The 24,555-nt window shown below is 35.5% G+C and overlaps 1 protein-coding gene across 1 annotated transcript in view; it reads right to left on the bottom strand.

Moving 5' to 3' along the window:
* The window catches only part of KCNH7 (potassium voltage-gated channel subfamily H member 7), a 229,548-nt gene that overhangs the window by 14,358 nt on the left and 190,635 nt on the right, over nucleotides 1-24,555 (bottom strand). The window contains exons 10-12 of the mRNA XM_062578534.1: nucleotides 14,463-14,715; nucleotides 10,636-10,841; nucleotides 7,828-7,927 (exon numbers count right to left, since the gene is read on the bottom strand). Coding sequence (XP_062434518.1) covers nucleotides 7,828-7,927; nucleotides 10,636-10,841; nucleotides 14,463-14,715 — 559 coding nt within the window. The remainder of the gene's footprint in view (nucleotides 1-7,827; nucleotides 7,928-10,635; nucleotides 10,842-14,462; nucleotides 14,716-24,555) is intronic.

Genomic DNA, 24,555 nt, shown 5'->3' on the forward strand with positions numbered 1-24,555 from the left:
GATATTCACAGATGTTCCTGAGATGGCTGAACTCTCTTTCCTAAATGTGAACAGAATATTTGCTACTGAACAAGAGTATTTGTTAGCTGTTTTTTTAATTTAAAAACATCAGTTGCCTTCTCAGATAGCAGAAAAATGACTTATGTGCCCATTTACACATCAACAGCATCAAATACTCAGAGTGGAAAGTCAGTGACCACGCATTTCAGGTAGGACATTATACATGACACCACAAAAAGGGTTGAGAAAGTGCAAAATCTCAAAAATGTCAAAAAAATAATTTGAGTGGTGCTATTCAAATCATGCCTATGTTTCCCATCATATTGTCAGGAAATGTAAATGACTGCTTAATATAGATAGGGAGCAGCCTAAAATCAGTCAGGGAAAATAAGAATCCTAATTCCTGCAATCACTGCTTTTCACTTCGTGGGAAAAGAACAATATATCTGATAAATAATATTTATGTTACAACAAAAAAATATTGGTCTTGTGGAGCCTAGTATATAATGCAATGTAATTACATAGAAGGCTACTCAGGTTGTGCGCAGGCTAAAGTACTCTATAGAATGCCTATTAGGGATTTAGGATTCCTAAGAGCTAATTTAAATATTCCTACTACTTTTTCTTTGTTTCATACTTAGTTGAACCTGACTGTCATGGAGTACATTGCTAAATATGATGGCTTTTCTGGCTTCTCAGTGAAACATGGTTGAAGATTATAGCACTGTTCAAATTTACAGAATATCTAAGCGTTGTTACCACTAGAAAATTACCTAATCTTGGATGGGTTTTAATGCATGAAAGCTATATGGTAAAATCACAAACTCTGTGTGTGTGAAAAAAGAAAAGTAGTCTATGAACTGTACAAAATGTCTATTGAACAGCCAGACAGGGTCATAATCTAAATATTCCCCAGAGGGTCACAGTTGCAAAACCAGAAACTGATTATTGTCAGGAAAAATAATTGGCTGTTTTCAGAACAAACTGCAAATTCAGAAGTTAAGTGCCTGAAGCTGCACTGTTAATATCTGTGGTGCACTTTGTATATCAAAGGTCTCTGAACAGGAAAGCTTTTTTTATATCACATACACTAAACTAAAAATGCTCAGCACAATGAGATAATTAAGAATAAACATTGCATTTCACAGGCACTTTATTTGCTTTTGTTGATCTAAATAATTATTCAGTATTCTAATACAATGTTGTGAATACTAAAATTTACTTTTAAAAGTGGAAAGTTAAATTTGCAACTGTTAGTCTACATCTAACTGTTAGATGTATTGAAGCACACAGTACCTGGTCGATGCTAAAGATATTGCTTCATGTTTGAGGAGTACAAGATTCTAAATATTAGAAATAAAAATGAGCAATATGAGGAACCCTGAAGTCATCACATACTCATTAATAATTTAATCCAGCAATGGTGCCAGATTTTTATGATAAGATGAGGACTGGACACATTACTGTCATTTTTCTTTCTGTGAACTTCACATACAGTTACACCAGCGTAAAACCCAACAAAGCTCAAGTAAAATGAAGGAAAAATGAAAACAGTTTCTTTCTATCACGGATTTTTTTGATTTAAAAACAATCTTCTGAAGTAGACACAGTTAAATCAAAGCTTGGTTGTTTTTAGAACACGTGAGGAGTAACCTCTTTGTTTTGCAGGTTATATCTGTCATGACAGACAAGAGCTCTTACACACACACGCACACACATTCCTGGAGACACTTGAGCTGGTAGAAAGAATTTATCTAAAAATCCACCAGGAATCTGGATTCATGTCTCTACATGACATCTTCACCATCTAGGTGCAATAGATGTCATAGGGATGTTTTAAACAGGCAGTTAGATGTCAGCATTTAAAACAATTCCAAGGACTTAAAATGACTCCTGACATCTGGAGTGAGGAATTCCTTGTATTCTTAACACATTTTTTTCCTCCTTTTTCCTCACTTTTACCTGTTAAGGGCCCCTTCACATTTCCCACCCATCTTTAGGACCCCCTACTTAACTGAAAAGTATATTGTCACATCTTTCTGTGATATCTGACTAACACCAAGGCAAAATGATGTGTGTCTCGCAGCTAATTCAGGAAGATGATTGTTTTTATTCTAAAAAAGTGGGCTACTGGTGGTATTTTAGGATAGTCAAAATTTTTCTCCTCTTGTTAGTAGAAATGTTTAAAGCTCTTATTTCTATGTGGCTAATTTTAATTGTAGAAGAAACCTTCAATTAAAAAGTGCATTTTCACTCATAATCTGGGAACTCCTAACTCTTCACAGAGGAACCTAAAGACAGAGGCTAGTGAAATTCCAATGTTATAGCAAGTCCTGGCAATTCCCCTGAAAGGTTCTAATAGGTTGGATAGCGACGGAAGAGGAACTGAACCATGGTGAAGAGCTGCCTGAATCGCTGCTCGCTCTCTCCGCTGTGTGTGAGTGTTTGGGTAAGTTCATGTGTCCTTTGATGTATTTCATCTCTGAGCCATGAAGGTTTCGGTGATTCTGGAAACAGGGAATCGGAGAAGATACTGAAGCTTCCTGCCACCATCCTGAACTAAAGACTGGATAATCTTTACATAAGCATCCACGATCCTTTTTTTAAATGGTCTAAAATAAGAGTAGAGCTAGTTTTGAATAACTGAATTTGAGAGACACTTTTAGAAAAACAGGAATTTCAAAGTTAAAGTGAACATGCAATCCTCCATTTATTTCTTTGTGCTATTCTAAGTACAATGAAGTTAGTTACAGAGCAAGTCACACCCTTTTCTCTGATTTTTCTTTGCTCTGTCTGACTTTGTATCAACTTTGTTGTTAATGTAAGAACAATTCTTGATTTATACTTCAGGAAATAATGCCACACTTAAAAAATAAGAAAAAAAAATATAAACATGCACCTAAAAAGTATGCAGAGCAAAGGCCAAAGCTGTTTGTCTAGCAAGTGTAGAATTCCCTTTTATGAGGAATCCTGATTCCACTGTAAGATTATTATTACTTTTTTTTCATAAGATGGCTACTAGTATGCGTGACTGCATACACCATTTCTATTAGATCTGGCTTCTGGAAACAGTCTCCCTGGGAGTGACTCCTGGAAACAAGACTCTTGTAGAAGCTCCCTGAGGTGCCTCCTAGACACTGTAGTAACAACAGTAACAATAATAGGAGCAGATGGAAAACTACAGTGATGGGCTCTCAGATGACCAATACTTTTTGTCAGCAGTTTCATGCTGACTGTAAGATTTCAGGGACATGAAATCTTGATTCTAGCCATATGCTGCCTGCCTAGATTTTTTTAACCTGGCCAGTTAACTACTAGACACTCTGGCTGAACATTGAAACTCTCTTGAGGTAATAAAGCCCAGATAGACTCCACTGGCATAATAATAATGGTTTAACAGAGTTAAGAGAAAGCTTCATTTTTTTTTGCCTTGATTCTTATTCTACTTTCTTTCTGGGAACATAGACCACAGTGACTGACTGAGTCATCTATTCTCAAAGTAAGCATTTAAAGATATAAACTTAGGAAAGGGGGCAAGAACGGGAGAAAGCAGGCTAGCAGCCATGTAGATAAAGCCAGGTATTTCCCCAGTCTCTCAGAACTATTTGACCTCATACTTCTAGACAGGAGAAATCAGCTCCTGAAAATTTTCCTTGTGTTCTGTATTGTCAGCTGTGGCCTCTGGGTATCTTGTGTTATTACACTATATTAATATAGTTTGGCTTCTTAGCCTGGATAGTGCCCACATACATGACACACTTAAGATAGCTTTACTAATCGAGATTCAGTTAGGAGCTTAGAGCTCAGGCTTCTTTGGTTACATCAAGAATAGATCAGTACAGACTTGCGGAAAGTCTGGTCAGGAAGCTGGCCATAACTCTTTAATTTAAGATCTAGAACCTATGTAAGTTACTTAACAGTATGCTTAAAACTGAACATTGCAAAATGTATTTCACATTCCACCTGATTGTTATCGTCTATGTCAACATGGGCAAACGCCTGTAATGAATTGGGTAATGGGATTTCATACGAACTTTTTTTCTAGACTTTTAAAATCAAATCCAAGGAAAAGAAAATTCCTTGTTATCCATTCCCTGTCTAGCAGGCAAGCAAGTTAAAGATCAAGTATCACCAGCTGCCTCAATTTATGGTTACTAATATAACAATATAACTAATATAACAATATAATTCCATGAGAGTGGAGTTCTTATTATCCTCTTAGCTAGAGTATGTGGACAATGTTCTTGTCTTTGGATTACAGCTGAAAACCCAGAGTAAGGATTTATTTCAATGAGTTCATCATTATATTCCCAGTTAGTATGTCTGCATGGACTTATTTAGCCAGTATTTTAATTATCTTGGATATGATGGAAGGATTTTATATACTCTGTCAAAAGACAAAAGCTTCTGATTTGACTAGATAACCTGTTTAGCCTGAAATCAGCTTCCTCCTGGCTAAAGATTTCATATCTGACTGAATCTGGGGGTTCACGAGAAATATGTGTGATCACTCAGAACAGATTCAGAATTTTGATAGTCTTCAGCTAAGGGTCACAAGAATGAAAGATAAATGCAAAGAATATCTTTTTCATGAGGATAATTGGACAGTGGAACAGTCCCAAGAAAAGTGGTGTTTCTAGAGCCAACATTAACAAAAAGTTAAACAAAATGCTAGCAAAATGCTTGAATTTCAGGGAATTCTTTTCAAAATCCTCATCTCATTGAGTTAATGTTGCTAGTGTGACATTCTGACTGACTTCTGTATTTTTTTTTTCACCTATTTGTTTGGATTTCATGCTGATGTAACCAGTTCTAATGATGGCCTGTTCTGCATGGATAAAGAGATCTGCACTCAGAACTAGTGGAGTTAACGAAACAGCTTGCCTTTATATATCACCCTTGAACTGAGCTAACTCTGATAGAGCTGCTAAAGGAAAATGAGGAATGGGGAAGAAGATTGTGTGCTGCACTGTTAAAAGAGGCAACTGAATGGAGCTCATTGTCCCTCAGTTGTTAGCAGGAGACCAACTCACCGACCCAGATGAAAGCTTTGTTTGGAAGCGGCAGCCAAGACTACTGCTTATTTCCAGTAGTTACAAAGAGAATTTCTTGGCTGACTGTCAAGCATCTATGGCAACTGCCTAAAGCTGCACCTGCACCTGTGCAAGAAATATAATCCATTATTTCAAAAGGCCTGCAATGAATTTCTTTTGGGCAAGAGCGGAAGTAAGCTGCTATGTAGTGTACCTGTTAATTTTTGCAGGAGACCTCAGATAGTATTGCAATCTTTTCTGGAAACTAGAGAGCAAGCTGGCTCCTCAGGCAGCCTTGCACCACACAGACCCTTTAAAATCATGTTATGGCAAAGCCCAATATAGTAGCTAAGAGAAATTTTTGTTGACACAAGCAAGAAATGTAGAAATACACAGAGCTGGAGTGAAAAGTCTTACTTGGAGCTGGAAAAGAAGTGATACTAACTGCAGATGCAGAACAGAGAGCTGTGTTGGTTTTGTTTAACCCCTGATAAAACTCCTGCAGGAAGAGTTACCACGGCAACAAGGTCCGAATCAGGCTAGCGTGAACTCAAGGCTGAGATAACACAATCCCATTTTTAGCACTCCAAAAGGGAGAAAATTGCTCATGGTCACACTAAAGATGGAAACAACACAATCCCAATCTGTGTAATGTGTTAGTAGGTCAATGGCTGAAAGTAAAAAATGCTAGCAGGAAAACTATTTTATAAGGAAAAAAAAATTCCATCAGTAAGATTTTGATTATAGTGATAAAAATGGAACTTCTATAGCATATCAGAAACAAAATAACTAGAAATCCATAAAAATTTAGTGAGATGTAAAATATCACTACCTACAAGTAAGAATGATGGGTGTCTTTAGTCCTTTGAAATAGTAATTCTGACACCAAAATACAACTGTTAAAGGCCATCATATGACAATTTTAAAAATCTGAGTAAAAGAATACTGTGAATACAGAAATGCCTTTGTCAATTAGGTGCTCAGGAAGCAGGTTTGATTCTTGTGAAGTTAGCTCTGCAGGATCATGCCCAGATATTTGTCTATTATATTGTATCAAAATATGAGGTAGCTCGCCTCTGTGTGTAATAAATGTTGAAATCAATGGAACAGTACAACCCAGTAGTAACCACTGGTAGTCTACAACCTCATACAGGACATGAGATGTGCCACAGAAAAGTGACATAGAAGGAATTCAAACCTACCAGGTGTTTGCTGCAGCTATGGCAATATACAGAGAACGGGCACCAGAGAGGGGCAGTAAACCAGTGGGCTAAAACTTTACATTAATCCTTGGCTACCCTCACTCCTCATGATTGCATCTTCTCCTCAGAGGGACTAGCAATGTACCTCACTCCTGTCTAACTCAAAGGTTACCAGATGCTATACAATGACTACCAGGATGAAGGAGATGTCAGTCTTGTTTTTTCTTCATCAGTGGTTAAGTCTTTTGCAAAGACAAAACTGGGAAATTAGATTCTTTCGAAAGTAATGCAAATAAATGTCACCAAGAGGCTGTTCAATGTAATTTGGTGGGCAAGAGCTGTAAAAGCCGTGGCGGGGTGGGGAGTGGGGATTGGCACCATATTGACACCTGACCAGCCTATTTGTAATTCTGCAGCAGGCACAGCACAGAAGATCACTTCCATCTTGTCTAGGTGGCAGCATATGTTTTCTCATAAGGAATGTGAAGGTTATTCAGGCAAGGCACCTCTGTCAACAGATTCTTTGTGAAGAGCAGATTGAATATTTCATGGGGACATTTTCCTGACAGATTTGTTGTCACTCTTGGCTTCCTGCCCTAAAGATGCTTCTTTGATCGAATGGCAATGTCATTGTTCTGAGTAGCCATGCTCTGAATTAAAGCTTTCCTTCATCCACCATTATACCTGCTGTACCTTTAAAATTGTTCTCATTTATTATCAGCTATTCTGCGGCTCTGAAATTGGTATGATGTTGCACATAGGATCAGGGTTTAACTACACAATATGAAACACAGACATACCAGAAACAATAATTTGTCAGACAAAACATTTGGCCATAGAAGTAAAAAATTATTGAAGGAATATTCTTTTCCCCACATAAAAATGAAAAACTTGTGAGTGTCAGTTTAGCTGTCTTCATGATTATTGCTGTCTGACCACAGCTACTATCTATGGTCCCTGATATTTAGGAGCACTGAACACTGGTGACATGATTTAATATTTCACTGAAGTTTCCATTTCATTTCTATTCCCCAAAGCCTCTAAGGCGAATGTAAGCACAGAAAATGTTACCTGAACTCTTGCCAGGACAACCACTTATACACTGCCAAATGAATCAAAATCCAGCTACGGTGAACGTACTGTGTCCTGAAAACAAAATATTTTAATTCCAGGAGAAACACTACCTAGCATCAAGTTCAAAAGTTCAACAAAGCATTTTGAAACTAACATTGCTAATAAATAATCAAGTTTCTCCAAATGTTTTAAAATATTGTTTTCAGGAAATGGTTATTGTTTAAGAGATAATAAGCATACATATATGTATATATTTATATCAAGGACAACAAGGTAGATGAATGTTTGAACAGCTCTACATTGATAGTTGTGAAGTTATGAGAAGGTGAATCTGATTTCTCCAGTCATTTATAGCTGTGTAGGGGAAAATGCACAGAATGTTTTTGCTGCTCAGCAGGATTCTCAAGAGCTGCTACTATAACAGCCAACATGGGACCCTAATGTACCCAATATTACCAAGTGAAATGCCAATGAATAATGTAGCAGTACTGTCTAATGTAAGAAATGAAGTTAATTACCTTTCTCTATTTCACTTTGAAAGGACAATTTCCGTCTTCGTAGTTTGCAGTTATCTCCATCCGAATCATTAGTAGTTTGTGATCTTATTACGAGGTCAGACTTGATTAATGAAATATGAAACAGAATGACAGATTAGTCCCATCTAAAGAGAGCAGGCTTTCAATAGGTGATTGACTGTTAATCATGTTCAAGCTTTATATTTAGGCAATGTTACACAAGTTTGCATCAACCTCCCCTCCCCTTAACTAATAGTATTGCTCAGTGCTAACATTAAAAAGATCATGCAGATTGAGTATATCTGGCAATGTCACCACCTGATGGTGAAAGAAAAGTATCCAGATAGATAAGCTTACATACAGACATATGTTATCAGCCTCCAGAAATTTGCACAGATGTGGGTTAAGTAAGCTTAGAGAAATTAAACGAAAAAAAAAAGCTAAATAACCTCTCACAGAGAATGTGTATTATTGCAGGCAGTAATATGGTAACTGATTGTAATTAGATTTGATGTTTAATTACATGGTAATGATTATAAAGGTTACATTTTACAATAATAACTATAAGGTTGATAAACACCAGGCATTTTACCATCATTATTTTTATCTTTCTAGACCCTCCCTGTCTGATTCAGTTCATTCAGATAGTATTTCCATAGCTAAACACAATGGTGTCTTTTTTATCCATTGTATTAGAAGATGGATGTGCTTTTTGTTGCCATAATAAATACGAGATGCATTTAACTCGTCTTTCTACTTATTTTAAGTAGTGAGAAATTCTGCAAATAAGCAGATAAAATGCCAGTTGTGCTCTTTGTGTACACACCCACTGCATTGGCTTCAGCCTTCTTCCCTTCCCTGTGCTACTTATCAATTATCAATAAGCAGATTTTCATATAGGGCAGAGGAAGGGCAGAGGAAAAGGAGTGGGAAATGTTTTTGTCTTTCTCTCTTCCCCTCCTTGTAATTCTGGGTGGGTAAGATGCTTCAGTAGTGGCCCATTGGTAGAATAACTGAAGAAGGAAAAAGCTACTTTACATAAATAAAGGAGGACAGGAGCAGATGTTTCAGGCAGATGCACCTATTATTCAGATAAAAAAATCTGGATCAGAGGGACGCTTCAAAGGCCAGAATATGCTCATCACTTCTTTTTAGGGAAGATTTTGAGGATTACAATATCAGTAGAAGGCAAATGGAACTGCTAGTGAAAGCTGTGATTCTGCAAGTACAGAGGCATGGATGAATCCGTCCTCCATGTCTCTGTGAAGTCTAGTCATATTTTCTTACTGGTTGTTACAGCAGTAAGAAATAATAATGGAAAAATTTCTAATGGACATGAGCAAGGGGGGAAGTCTTTGTTTATTCTGCGTCATGACACAAAAGGTAGATGCTCTTTCACTTCTATTTTCTCTGATCTTTAGAAAAAATAATGATGAAATATTGATGACAATGTAATTTCAGGGAATCATTGCTCAGGAGACCAAAGTCATCGATATGAATTTATCCTCAAAGATTTTCAAATATGTGGGCTTTCAGTTTTAGCTTAAATTTATCACTACAGTATAAATTCATCATAATGTATTTAATGTATAATTAATAATGATGACCTTTTCAATAAACACAAAAGAGTAAGTTTTAAAATAAAGAATAGAATGGTCTTTTATGGTCAGAACAATCTTACATGAAAAAAGGCTCAAGATAAAGAGAAATGAAATTTATGGTCAGTAGTTCTATTTTAATTTTTTAAACCAAGATCCACATGTGATTAGTAAGAAGCTTCCTACCATTTGCAGCCAAAAGCTTGTAATTCTTTGTCTCCTTGTTTCTCAGAAGGCCTCTGAGGCCATATTATGTTAGTTCATTCTCACTGAATCTCTGTACATTTTTCCTTCAAAGTACGGCATAACACCACAAAATGGCATTATCTCAGAAATAATGAAATATAAACTACCCATTCTGTGAGTGATGTAGTTCAGGTTTAGTGGCCAGGGCTAGTGTACCCTGCAACTTTCTAGAGACAGAACCCCATTAGCTGGGCAATAGTTTTTCCTCCCCCCTGTGTCCAGCAATCTTCTGGCCAGCTTCCCCTTGCTTTCCCAACTCAGACTGAGCCCAGCAATCTGAGAAGCACTAGCAATGCTACAATTTTTTCACTTTCTTGGAGGCACATTCTGGACAAAAGAGGACATTTATGGGAGTCACGGTGGGAAGAAGAAACCAAGAAATCCCTGCAAACTGGAAGAATGCGGAAAGTAAAGGGCTAACAGTGAGTAAACTTCGAAATGTCCCTTGCATGCTTTTAGTCTACTGGCACGTAGGATGCAGTCCAAGATAAGAGAATTAAAAATTTAGATTTGAAAGGCAATTAAATATTCTGTATTGTTAGAAACAGAATGGATCTGGATAATCTGATTGATGTTTATTTTATGATTGTACAAATATATTTAGTGTCAAAAGTTCCCCTTGCAGTGACCCACATTATAGTCCCACTTACTGAAAAAAAAACGTATTTTCCATGGCTTAAAAAAAACATTCAAAATCCCTCTGGCTGAAACTTTAATATTAATTAAATATAGAACCAAATCCTTTTAGATTAACATTATCTGAATCATTTCATTGACTTCTGCCGAGTTTAACTGACTTCAGTAGGAGCAATCAGGTGAGGTTATTTTTTTAAAATAGGATTTGGCCTCGGGCTTTTTCCTTTTAATTTTTCTAACCTTGGTTTTTCAATTACTGTTTTCAAGTTTTGTTACTTGCTGTAGATTCTGACTAGTATTAAGGAAAAAAAACCCCACTTATTGTATGTACCTTTGCGCTTTCATCTCTCAGATTGAAAGTTAATTCTAGATTGGTGAGGAAGAGATCAGAAAATTCAGGGTACATATCCAAAACTTCCAGCAGGTCTTCTCGTTGGATCTTATGCAAGTCACAGTATGTTAAAGCTCTCACATCTGCATTTGACTTTCCTGGTTTTGCATAAAGATGTACCATCTCTCCAAAAATGTCATTTTTCCCTGCAGAAAGAAAATTAGATGGAGATTATTATTTTAAATATGAGAAAGGCATTAAATTGAATGATGTATTTCTTCATTATAGTGACTCCGAATACTTGATTTTATATGACGTGATACAATTTGACTACCGGAGTACATATGTTGATGCAAATCAAAAGTAGTAGTATTAAAATCAATGAAATTGTATAGGCATAGAACTAGACTAAATGAAAGAAAAATTCAGCTTGGTCACAATTTTTCTTCAGTTCTGCCAAAACAACAGTTCTAGAGCAGTATCTTCAGTACTTTCTTATAAAAGTATTATTTTTGATTTAAGTCATATTCTTATGTTGACAAAGACGTAATTTCTGTATTTCAGTATAGACTTCAGTCTGCCCTGGAACTTTATTTTAAGAAATTTGTTTTGAAGATGCTTAACAAACATGGCTGGTTTTATTTTGATACTTTTACAAGTCTTCTGTCAGTGTTGACACAGTCACAGTACCTGTTTGCTAGAATTCTTATCAATATTTGATTGCTTGTTTTCCCCAAATCTGCACCTAACCTTCATAAATGCAGAGCAGCTGCAGCCACAGATGAGAGCAAACTATCCTTTAAACCAAAGGCTGCAGGGTATACCTGCAAAGTCGGGGGGTTCTGCCTGGGAAAGCACTGATGGCAAAGGCTAGTGGTCACAGCAACCAAGCAGCAATAGGCCAGTGAGGGAGGACACAGAGGCGATTTTGTCTTGTGGTCAAACATCTGTGGGTTTTATACTAGCTTATTGCAAATAGTTCTAGTTTCTCCATTTTTTTTAAAAGGAAGTTGTGAATTGGGTAAGCAAGCAGCCGAGAGGCACAAAAAATAATTCAAGAGCTGGAGGGATGAGGGATGAGTTATAGTGAGGGTCTTAAAGAGCACAGTCTGGCAGGAAGAAGGAAGATGAAGAGGTTAACTTGATAATATTGCATACATCCTTACAGAGAGGAAAAATTGCTGGGCACTAAATGCATCTAGAATAGAATGAGGAATGCACGGCAAGAACCAAGGGAAGAAATTGAAGAAAGATAATTTCATACTGGAAATAAAGCACACATTTTTAACAATAAAAGTGATTAACTATGGAAATAAACTGCCAAGAAAAGTGATCACTTCTTCATCTCGTTATGTCTTCAGATCAAAACTCATTGCTTTTCTGAACATTTTGCTTTCATTAAACAAAATTCATTAGACACAACAGATAGTTAAAAGTATGAAATGTTGCAGGAGTCAGTTACATAACAGAGGTTAGCCAAGATAATCTAATAGTCCTTTTGACCTTAATGTTTACTAATGTCGGAGTCCCTATCCAAGGCATATAGCACCTTCTTTGTAAGATGACTACTCTGAGATATTTTTAAATGTTACATATATCTATATTTTTATATTGTAATTACTGAAAGAGGTGGTAGATTCAACTAGGCTGACAGCCATTATCTGTCCTAAGGATTCGACACAGAATTACTTCTGTCAGGTCAGTAATAATCAGATGTTAATCATCAGCAGACGAGTTCAGGAAAACTGGGAGGCAAAAAGGTGGACAATATTCCTCAGAACCCCTGACTTCTGTGATGAAGTTGAGTACCTATTCAAGGTGGAAACTGTCCTTGATACTTCTGTGGAACTGAACTCTTTTCCCCCACAGAGAACAAAACATTGAGAGTTTTTATATCCATTTCCATGCACGTTTTTCAATAAGAAGAAATAATTAAAAATGTTCATCTAAGTATTGATAATCTTTGTTAGGATTCTATGTGGTATTACTGCAGGCTAATTTTTATTTGTATTATTTTACATTCTTTTTTAACAGGTTCTTCACAATACTCATCATGGACTGGAGCCAGCCATGAGGCAGGCTCCTGCCTCATGGGTCATTCAACAGATGTGGGCCCACATTGCAGTTCCCTTCAGTTGCAATCATGCATGACTGTCTCTGTCCTACCTTGGACCCCCCGCTCTGCAGGGAAGTGGGACTCCAACCTGTGGCCTGTGGTCTCAGGAGCTGTGGGTTGGCAGAGGCAGAGCCATCGTACTGCCACTACCTGGGGTTCTGCTGCTGAAGCAATGCAGTGCAAGAGGAGGCTGAGGATCTTAGGTGCATAACATGGAAAACTTGACCAGTCTGCATTTTCAATCCATGAAAAAAATCATGAATTCATGAACCTGTCAAATTTTCTTGACTGTCAGTGCTACAGTCATTTACATGTGTTCGATGTAAGAGAAGAAATCCTTGATGGACCACACTGTTCACAATCACGGGAAGACATTCATACAGGTAAGTAAAAACTTTACAGTGTTATACTTGAATTCTCCCTACATTGCTTATGCCTAAAACTGGCCCAGTTGATGAGATATAACAGTATGAGATGACAAATTATCTTGATAATGCTATCTTAACCTCGGGACGGATAACAGCAGACACACCTTTGCATTTCTTCTCACATATCTACCCTGCAAAGTACTAGCTGAATAATCAGTCACAAGTGGATTAATAGAAACATATTGCTACCAGTTCACATGTTGCTTCATCTACTTTTCCAGCTGTAACTTCCCACAGTGGATAACAAATAGAAAGGAGAAGATCTTAATGATGTTATAGTTGTATGTTTCAGTATAGCAAAATCCTTGCTCATCCGTTCAATCAATCTTTCAATTCTTATTGCCTGATATTAAATTGAAGTAACAAATCAGCAGTCTTACTTGTAATGGTTTTAGTTATTTTTCTTGTGAAATTGCAATAGCTAATAAATTCCTCATAGTTCTATATCACAAAATCACAGAATAGTTGAGGTTGGAAGGGACCTCTAGAGATCATCTAGTCCAACCCTCCTGTGCAAGCAGGGTCACCTAGAAAATGTTGCCCAGGATCAGGTCCAGATGGCTTTTGAATATCTCCAAGGATGGAGACTATTAGAAGCCATCAGTGGCTGGGGAGGAGCTCCTGGCTGGATAAATCATTGTTCTGAGCCACTTTTCTTAGGATAATCATCAGGCTGGTAAGAAAACAAATGATCCCACCATGCAACACAAACAAGAACATGTTAACTAGAAGTATAAGTTAAATAAGTGCTATTAAGTGTTATTAAATTTAAGTACCAATCTATATCAGCTTAATCTGTTATTCTCCTCCTTTTCTATGTGCCTAGTGGGCAGAAGCAGACACTTCTGAAAGCCTCCAGATGACAATGAGAATATCTAAATTATGTACATGTTTTCCTCCAGTTAGCATATATGGAGTCTATAAGTCTCAGTACCCTTATATGCTTTTCTAGTAATTCAAGAAAAAGCTGTACACAAATTTGGTTGATGTAACATATTCAAGACTAGAGTAATTTGAAAACGGCTTGCCTCAACATGCAGTTTACCACTTACCTAGGGATAAGCCTGCCTCACTGCTACTTCTATGTATTACATGTCTTGGGCTCTTTGATCCCCATGAATTCTTAGAGTATTGTAGACTTTGCTCTTGAACAAATTATTCAGCAGCTTGATTTTAAATAACAATGACTAAAAGATTCATAGATCTTCTACCCCAGGAACATCAGTGGACATTTCTTTTCAGACCCCTGCCTCTTTTAACATGTGCTTTAGTAATCTACTTACCAAGAATGGCTACAACAATGTCACTCTTAAGGATTTCAATGGAGCCCCTTGACACAAAGTAAAGAGCGGTGAGAACATCTCCACAGTGCACTAAAGTGTCTCCAGGAGGTGCATGTGTTGTCTTAAATTTCATAGCCAAAGCTCGAAGGCAGCCTTTACTGGCTCCCCGGAAAGCTTTGCAATTCTGAAGCAAGTTTTGATTGAGGTGCAGACAAATGTCAGCTTGTAAGCATTCTGGAAACCCCTTCAGAACCTGGAAAGACAAACATAAAGATTTCATATGAATGCTGTAAAAGTTGCTTTAGATAATCTTTAATGTTTTCTTCCTGTCCAGAAAGGAGGAAGTGACGTACTAATTGAGGTGGTCCTAAGGACTATCACAGTATTTCAAACAAATGTGTGGCTTAATCTATACTGCAAAGTTCACACGATGTGAATACTAATAGAGTTCAAATGTAGTGGTGAAAAAATTCAGGATTAAAATTTCTTTAATTGTAAAAAATGATATCAAGGTATATGAATGAATATACTGCAGTAAAATAACAAATAACACAGTTAATAAAGGGAGAGTCTTCACTGGATCTCACCTGTTTGGACTAATAATTTGCATTAACTATAAAAGGTATTATACTTAATATAAGATGGCTTTTTCCTGAAATAACTATGACATTTGTAAAATGAGAGCTATCTGAAATATTTTTCAGTTAGAGGGCATTTTAATGTTAAATATAGTCTGTTTGCAAGAGTATGACTTAGGTTTTTATGAGAAAAAACAACATGTGCCACTGAAACAATAATGCAAATTTACAGGAGTAGATGATAAGTTCAAGAAACCACAGGGCCAGTTCCTATGGTCCTTGCTCATCCGTTCCTCAGAATAGCAGGAGTTTGCCTGAAGCAGAACCACAGGATTCCTCAGGGTTACCATGGCAACATGTTAATTTTGTTTAGAAGGAAAAAAAGTAAGCTACTTACAACTTGGTCATTAGGTATGAGCTTTTGTAGATTGTTTAGCATTGCATTGCCTCTACTTCTTTTAGAGTCAATAAAATTTTTTCCCGGTAACTTCAAAGGGAGTCCACCTCATGACTATATGCATTGAGTTCAGGAAATTAATATGCACCTTCAGTTAAATCCTAATATCTCCTGTTACGAAGTTAATGGGTCATATGCTTTCCCTGGAGGTGCAAGGTGGCAGGCTACATGCATTGCATATTTCTAAGGATACAACATGAACTGATAGTACTAGTTGTATGAAAGCATGTGTCTTTTTGTTATTAAAGCAGTCTATTGATTCATTCTTACTTAAATTACATACTACTTTTCTACAAAAATATAAGCCTATATGGTATAAATACATATATAATTATATAAAATACATTCACTTCTTGCTGGATTCATTCTTACTTCAGCACAATAAAGGTCTGTGAACTCACTCTTATTGCATAAAGATACTTATTACTGGTATCCCTTGCTAATGTAGAAGAATACATTTCTAATAAGAGGCTTTTGTGCACACAAGCCAAGCTGTGATTTACAAATAGAATATTAGTACCTTTAACTGTATTTGGAATGTTTCTGATTGCTAATGGAAATCAGTACTGTGAAATAACAAACAGAATGTTATAACACAAATTTATACAAAAATTTCGCAACTTAAAGGACACTATCACATGGAATTTATACATCCTCAAAAAAGCCAGCATTCAACAACAAGCAAAAGAAAACATGAAAAATGAAAAGCTTGTATGGTACCCCTCTGTTCTCATTATCTATCACATTACCAGAAATGGCTTAGTATATAATTACTCTATTTATTTTAATTCAATTATGTTCAAATAAAAGTATTGTGGGTTGTAGCAATTTATTTGCTGAACGATAGTGAGAAACTAATATCTAAATATGTCTGGTCAATGGCACATTTGGAGAAAAGTTGCAGATGTTTATTTTGAAAATTTTCTCTTGTCATGTGAGTAAAAAAGACCTATTTTGAATTATGTAATTCTTTTGTTATACTTCTATTTGAATAAAATTTAGAAGACCTCCATTTTTATAGGATGCAAAATGTGAAACATATTTTAAATTCAGAGGTAATGGAAAATACAGGACAATGTATTTGAATTGTTAGAATCTCAGGAGTACAGCCTCAGGATAAAGCAGATTCAGTTTTTCACATCAGCTTCTATTTATCTTATTTTTCAAGGGGTTGTACTTTACCATTAAGCAAAAACCATGCAGACCATGTTTGTTGGTTTATATTTCTGAAGATACTTTGTTTTTTTTTTTTAAAGAAACAGTTATTTTGATAATTAATTTAGACTTAATATGAAACTGTTCTATTATTGTTTTATTATCTATTTTGTATCTATTATTGTATTAGTTAATAGTTATTTATATGTCAATAGCATCTGAAATATAGTAGCTTCTGTTTAAGAACCTATGATGAAAAAATCCCTGCCCCACGGAGCTTACATTCTAAAACAGTTGTTATATGCCATAGAGGAAGAATATTTACTCTTTAACATTGCAATTGTCAAATGTCTAGAAGGAAGACGCATGCCCAAATACTATTGATTTCCAACAGCGATTTGGAGATTACTCTGCTAACACAGGTTTGGAAATCCAGTAAAAAAGCTGATTTGAAGACAAATTAGTTAAAACACTGCTATATACTGTATTACTAAAAGGAGTTTACCATGACACTCATGTTGCATATAGTAAAGTATTTAATCCATGGCCAGTAGTTAGTACTTATACAGAATCAGATATTTCTAAATTAAGTTCTCTATTCTCTATTCTTGCTAACCCAAGCCTCCATGTACATTTCTAGTATTCATATTTTCATTAATCTTTGTGAAAATATTTCATGTTCCTAAATTTTAGCTTATGTTAATATAGAAGTATCTGATTATCACAGACATCTTTGTGTAGAATAGGAACAATCTTATCGAAACTCATGTTATTATAGTGAGGGAATGAATGTAAATAGAAATATAGGTACGCATACTGATAACTCTAAATGTTAGAAAATAATCCATATGTTCTTCAAAATCCTGGGATTAGCTGAAAAACAATAAAATTAAAATACTGTATTTCACCTCTTTTCATTTGTTATTAGGTTTCTGGGTCTTTAAATGCATAAAAATCACACTTCAAAGTGATCAGAAAAAATTTAAATACCTTTTCTCTTTCCTTTTAAATCTTCACTAAAAGATTAAAGCCAAAATAATTTTGAATTTGCATGACTCCAGAATTAGGTGATTAAAAAAAAATTGAAACCCATAAAGCTAGAAATTGCTCTTTAAAAAGCATTCTGCTCAATGATAAATCTGAAATTACTAAATCATTTGAATAAAGATTTATATAGATTTCAATTTTAATTGATCCATTCTTTTGTGCCATGTATTGTTACACTCAATATCTCCTCAACAATGTCTCCATCCTGCCCTGCTGAGAAAAAGCCTAGATTTTCATCGTTAGAAACAAGAATCACAAGAATTGGAACTCATGCATAATTCAAGATACTCTAAAACAGTAAACAAGTTTTACTCTAAAAAGGTAGCATAAAAACCCTCCAGTGTCCCTCCCCCCCCCCAAATAATAACAACTATGATTTTGTGACCACAGGCTTCAGTTGTTCCTCCTTGACAGTTGTGGAGTCCAATCTTCTCTCCCTGTCTGGAATGAAATTTTCTCCATATCAGATAACGTTGGTTTATCTATGTGGCATGCTTAGAGAGGAGGAAAGTGATATTCAGGTAGAAGTAAAACATTTTACATGCAATAAGCAATTGAAGTTTAGTGAGGATAGTAAAGATGTGATTCATATTATCTTGAAGAGTGTGGTCTTATTATAAATGGAGAGGGAGTCCTGTTGCATGAACCACTCTTTTTCAAGATGACAACTTGCTGTTGCTGATACATCTATCATCAGATGCATTTGTGACAACAGAACTGGAGACATCTCTGTGCTATGACCTCAGACAACTATGAAATGTTTGGATCAGTGAAGACTGTTACATTTGAGTCAATGATAAGATTCATGACGATGTTTGGATTCTCTCTCTTCAGTTCTGGAATAAGTTTTGGCATCTGTCCCACACGAAATATTTAAAAAGCATCCAAACAAAGGCAAATTGGGATATTAGCTATCTGACATTAAACATGGAAATATTGTCACATTCTTGTATTTTTTTATTATTTTATTTGTGGGTCAGTATTGATAATAGGAAATGCCAAAGTACAGCAGTAAAGTCAAACATGGCAGGACAGTGACTGATACAAATTTCAGTATAATCACAGTAGATGCTTTTCCTAAGTTTTAAATCATGTCAGATCCAGTGCAGTAAGAAGTGTACTGGAACAGCCTTACACTTTCATGCATTAGGCTAACAGCTGCTTGTTGACTCATTTGGTTTAAAATCTGTTGAACATATCTCTAGTTTTCTTTGTTCATGATAAAGGCATGCAGGAAGCATAAGCCTTGGCTTGAGTTGTCTTGACTGGTGTCAAATGAAAGGGGTATTTCTCTTACCTTAGAGACTAGTATAAACTGTCTTTTATTTTGATTTTCCTCTACACACTTTCTCTCCAGCTCAAGTTATTTCAAGAAGAATATTTTCTTTATGTACTTGCTGTGGTAAGCACATTGCCTACAGTTGTGTTTTGTCCATAGAAACTTACTTTCTTTCTGTTTAGTACATAATTTCTCTCTGTCATGTAAAAGTTGCTTTCATGCATTCCTTTTTTGCTTGTTTTTTTTTCTCTTTTGACGCCTAAAACAGTAACTGTCCAAATACAACAGTCCCAACCAGCAATCAAAGATATTCCTTGAACTCTGCATATAATACTCCTCTGTCTTCCATTTTCTCTGTTGAAATGTAGGTGGGATCAAATGTAAGATGGCAGGCAGCAGATGGAGAGGGCAGAAGGGAGCAAAGCTGTGGGCCTGTTAGAGGCCTTCTTGTTCAAGATTGTTTTGGATAAGCCTTTCTAGTCCTGGGATCAGAGTCAGGCTTGGTGTTGAGTGTGCAAGCGTCCAATACATAGAGAGAAAGATAAAGGTAGACCTTCAAACTCAGCTGACAATTTAAGCTGTCACAAACTGAAAAAGGAAGTCTGGTTCTTCCTCATATTATGTGTTTATTCCTGCCCTATATCATCTGATCCACCTAAATATGAACCCAGCAAAAAAAAAAAAAAAAAAAATGAAAAGCTGAAGGCCCAAGAATCTGAAATGTCCTCTTTCAGCAGCAAAACCACCTTGAACTGTGGTCTTAGACTGAACATACTCCATGTCTTTTCTACTGATCTGTATCAGATAGATCTCCCAATATTTTGTCATTGGCATCACTAAATGCTGAATAAAGCTCTTGAACAATTAGCAGAAGAAATTTTCAACTACTTATAGTCAGCAAACTTGTGCTTGGATAGTTCATTTTAACAAAGATTTATATTCAAAATTAACATCTTGGCTGTCTTTTAGCTAACAAATTAGGAAAACACTGTGAAGTATGTATGTATCTATATCTATATCTATATGGATAGCTTTTACAGAAAGTTTCTGTATTTTACTTACACTTTTTCACTTTTTTAGTTCTTAAAATATCAGTCTATAAATGAATCATTTTTTCCCATAGCTCTATCTAGTCAGTTGATTCCCGAAGGAACAGACTATAATCTAGTGGTCATCTAGGCTGTGCTTTAGTTTGTTCTGTGAGAACGAGTGAAATTAATTCATATTAACTCATAAATCGGGTGATATAACCCATATGTTTGTTTTTTATTGAAAATACAAGATATTATTGTCCATTGCAATGTGTTCCTTTTGCAATCTAATTGTAGCACTTATCTGAAACTGTCTACCTAGACAAATTGAACTGCATGGATCTTGAATTAGGATCTCAGTCCCCTAATAGCTGTCCCTTCTGACAGGAAGAGAGGCTCAGTCACAGAAAGACATTTTACTTTTTAGTAACAGCTTCATTTAGGCTAAATCCCTCTAACTTGGCCTTGCTCTATTTCTGGAAAAAAAAATAGAATTTACTATTTCTGTGATAGTTAATTACAGAAGTAACTATTTCTATAAGCAAAAAGCCAAAGCATTTCCAAGGGCTTTCACAAATTAGAAAAGAATGGACAAGATCCCAGATGGCAATAAATCTGTTTCAGTGCTTCTTCGACTCCCATGTAAACCAAGGACTTTTTTCTGATACTGATTCCAAGTGTATGATTCCTCTTCTTCATTGAGGAAATGTTGCAGAGTCAAGTTTTGGGTTTTTTTTGTGTTTGTGTGTGTGTTTTTTTTTTAGTAGAATATGAAGGAGGTCCTTAAAACAGTTAAAAAAGAAGCGGCATGTAATGATGAGCTAATTCACCTTTCAGCGAGATTTAATGAATGACAGCTGTATCAAGGTGTAGAATCTTTTGCTTTCAGTCATTGCCATGATACAGATTTGTGTGACATTTTTATGTTCAAATTACTTGGACTTGCAGCAGATCGTTCTTCATCTATAATCTTATTGCAATTTCTGCGTACATCTGAAAGGTGATCTCTGAGACATGTTACGCTATTTGGTGAGGTGGACAGAAATGATTTCAGCTTCTTGAACCACTAGCTTGCTTCAAGAGAAAAGTTTTTCATATCTGTAGAAGTTGGAAGCTGACTAGATCATGTATTTCCAGAAATACAAGGGTGGCTGGAAAGTTGTTAATTGCTCTTATTTGTGAGACCTTTGACCACAAAATATAATGCAGTGAAAAACTAATAAAAGACCAGTTAATTTGCAAATAGATTGAAACTCTGCTTTTTTCTATTAGATCCTGTTTTCTGTAACTTGATTGAATACAGTCATTCATATTTATTAACTAATTTTGTTATAGAATATGCAAGAACTCTACAGTTAGTCATATCTGAGACACTTTTTGGTAGACTTATACATCTTATGGTTTCCATTATGACACTTAGAGGCTGGCACCACTTTTCACCATGACTACATATTCCTTCTGTATAACTAATTCTCATTCCAAACACTTCTAATTTTGATTACTGTTCGGATGTTATAAGGAAGTTCTCCTTGCTATTTTTGAAGCTTTAGTTTTCTTTCCCATCTTTCTGGTTCAAAGACATTGCCAGCAGTAACTGTAGATGCAGAATTCATTTGGGCATAAGCAGTGGTCATATCAGGAGGAAAAACAAGTATAACTACTGTGGTGATGTCATCCAGTGGCCAATTTTCCATTAAAAAAGAAAGCCTTACCAAAGCAATGATGAAACCTGCTCTTTACTTGGTTGTGAACCTTCAAGGTTAGGTATGTGCTCTGTTGTGCTTGCGTGAGCCAGATTGAAGACTAGTCACAAGTGGAAAACAAACCATTTGCTTAGACACTTTCAGGGGAAGGTTCTGTAAATTTGTATGTAAAAATGCTTACTTGCTACCTCCTTTCATGGTACCAAATCTAAACCTAAAAATGTACCTGTTCCACATATAAAATTTTAATTAACATGTACATTTGGCTAAACACTTTCCAAAGTTTGTCCCACATATATATCTTTGAATTTCTTTCTCTTTCTTTCTTTCTTTGTTTCTTTCTTTCCTTCATAAATTAATAAAGCTATTCTGATGCACAGAAGATCCATGGAAGGGGTGTGTATTAAAAATACATGCATAACTTAAAAGAGGATCTCAAACACTAAATATGCCATCTTTCTAAAAGAAGCATCACAGGCATGCTATTATCAGCTGGATGGATAACATTGGAATGAAGGGGAAAAAGAAGACAAAGAGAGTTTAGGAAAAACAGAACAGGATAGCTTAAAAAAAGCTAAAAATATCTTTGAATCTTTGGGACTGGAGAGCTCTTTCATGAAACAATATACATTGTAATTTTGTAATTATTTTGTAATTTAACTTTGCCAATATATACCATAGGGATATGATTTAAATTATGCTTATTCTGTACACTGAAGATTTTTATCCAGATTAAAATAAATCCCAAATCCTGTTTATCCAGTCCATGCATAATTACATGGAACTGTTTTTATCAAAATACATTATGCAATGAAATATAATCAGAGATGTAGAATTGAAGCAGAAAGGAACAAATGAACAAATAAGCAATGTTTCACCAGAAGATCTTTAAAGCTACTTTTAAGTTTAGCCATTTCAAATGAGCATAAAACATTATCTTCTTGTCTTCAGTAAGAAGTGCAGGATTTTGTTTAGGAAAGCAAGTTTATTTAGTCTAAGCACAGTAATATTCCTGAGGTTAAAAGTTGTTTTTTTTTTTCACTTGTCCTTAATTCTTAAATACATTACTGATGAGAATTAAAAGCATCTTTTGAAACATATTCTCTACTATTATTTATATATATAGTATGTGTGTATATAATGTGTACATATATATATATAAATGTAAATTATTCATGCATTTCATATTTCAAAGGAGAAAAAGGATTGAGTTTTCTAATTTCTATGCAGTTTTCAGTCATGAAATGAAAAAGAAAGAGATTGGATCAAATTCTGCCTTCAGATATTCACATAAAACTCCCATTAAATATTGACAGGAGTCAAACATATTTGTCTGAGGGCAGTATTAGCCTTTTGGTGTATAAATGAAAATATTTCATGCAAAATTAAGTTCTCAATACCACATGCAAGTCCATTTCATATGCACATGGCTTAGAGCTGTGAAAACTTCACTGGTGCTTGTGCTAACATGCATATATACGGTTTGAACTAAGAGCATTCACACAAAGGAAAATGCAGAATGATCAGCATGGCAGCTTTGTCAGAGAGACGTTCCTACAGAGCAACTATCTAATGCAAACCAATGCACATGACCTTTTTTGGGCAGAGAAGCATGATTTTAGTTGTGGGGTAAAACAGTGATTAATAAATGTGGTTAGATCAGCATTTCTTAATGTCTAATTTTTAGTAGCTATTTTGCCCCACATTTGATTATACTTGGGATTCTTTCTCTTTGCTATCTACTCCTTCATCATGCAAAAAGTTACAATTAAAATTAGAAAGCATTGAACAAGCTCCAAACCCAACAGATAACATGGATATTCTCCACACTTTATACTGGAATTAAATTTGATATAAATACCTCCTGCTCTTACCAGTGAGTGGTGTTATTCCATGTATTTAGGTATGAAGCAGACAGGAAAGAGATAAATCTTTCATAAGTACAACATAAATCAGACAATTGTCATATTATCCTTGTACTAAGTGTAATATAGTCATCTCACATTTTAAGAAAATTAAGCGATTGCCATAAAACTTCAGGGACAGAATTGTGACTAAGAAATAACAAGAAGTAAAATATAACAAAACAAGATAGTAATCTTGATTTTTTTCAGATTTTATTTTAAACAAAGCCTCCATACTGCCTCACAATCATATTGCTGAATATGGGCTGTTTAATTCATTTAGTTAGTATTTCATATTAGTGACAAATCCAAGACTAGCTGCAATATACTAATTCCTGTATTATGCAAAATTTAACCTGATAAGATCCAATTTCAGTTACTATTTCATGTGAAACGTATTCTTAGAACATCCATTGGCCGAGATGAATTAGTTAAAGTGCATGTGGTTTTCTAATATCTTCAGAAATAATTTGATCTAGTTCAGACTTAGGCTGCACCCACCTGCAGCTTCAGAGCCTGATCCTGCAAAGTGCTGAGGATCTCTCATTCCCATTGTCATCAGAGGGAATTAGGGCCATTCAGGGCCATGCAGGATGAAGACACTGATGTTGCCTTCCACTGCAATAATCTTCATCAGAGGTTTTTACAAACACCCTTGTCCTGCTCTGGGTATGATTTTCCTCTGAAAAGGCTATCCATGGAAGTGGGAGGTGAAGCCCAATATATTTAAATTGTCTTACTTTTAAGATCTGCTTTACTTAATGGTAACCATAAAGCCCAACTGTCATTGATTCTGCTTTATAAAAGCTTTTAATCAAGACCACTGCCCTTATGACAGTCATTTGCAGACATACAGATATGACATGGAAGCTATTGGAATTTTGGAAGTTGATTCTAGTTAAGTTGTTACTAAAATTTATAGATTTTTTTTTTTTTTGT

Source organism: Rhea pennata, chromosome 6 (genome assembly GCF_028389875.1).
Source record: "Rhea pennata isolate bPtePen1 chromosome 6, bPtePen1.pri, whole genome shotgun sequence".
Taxonomy (NCBI): Eukaryota; Metazoa; Chordata; class Aves; order Rheiformes; family Rheidae; genus Rhea; species Rhea pennata.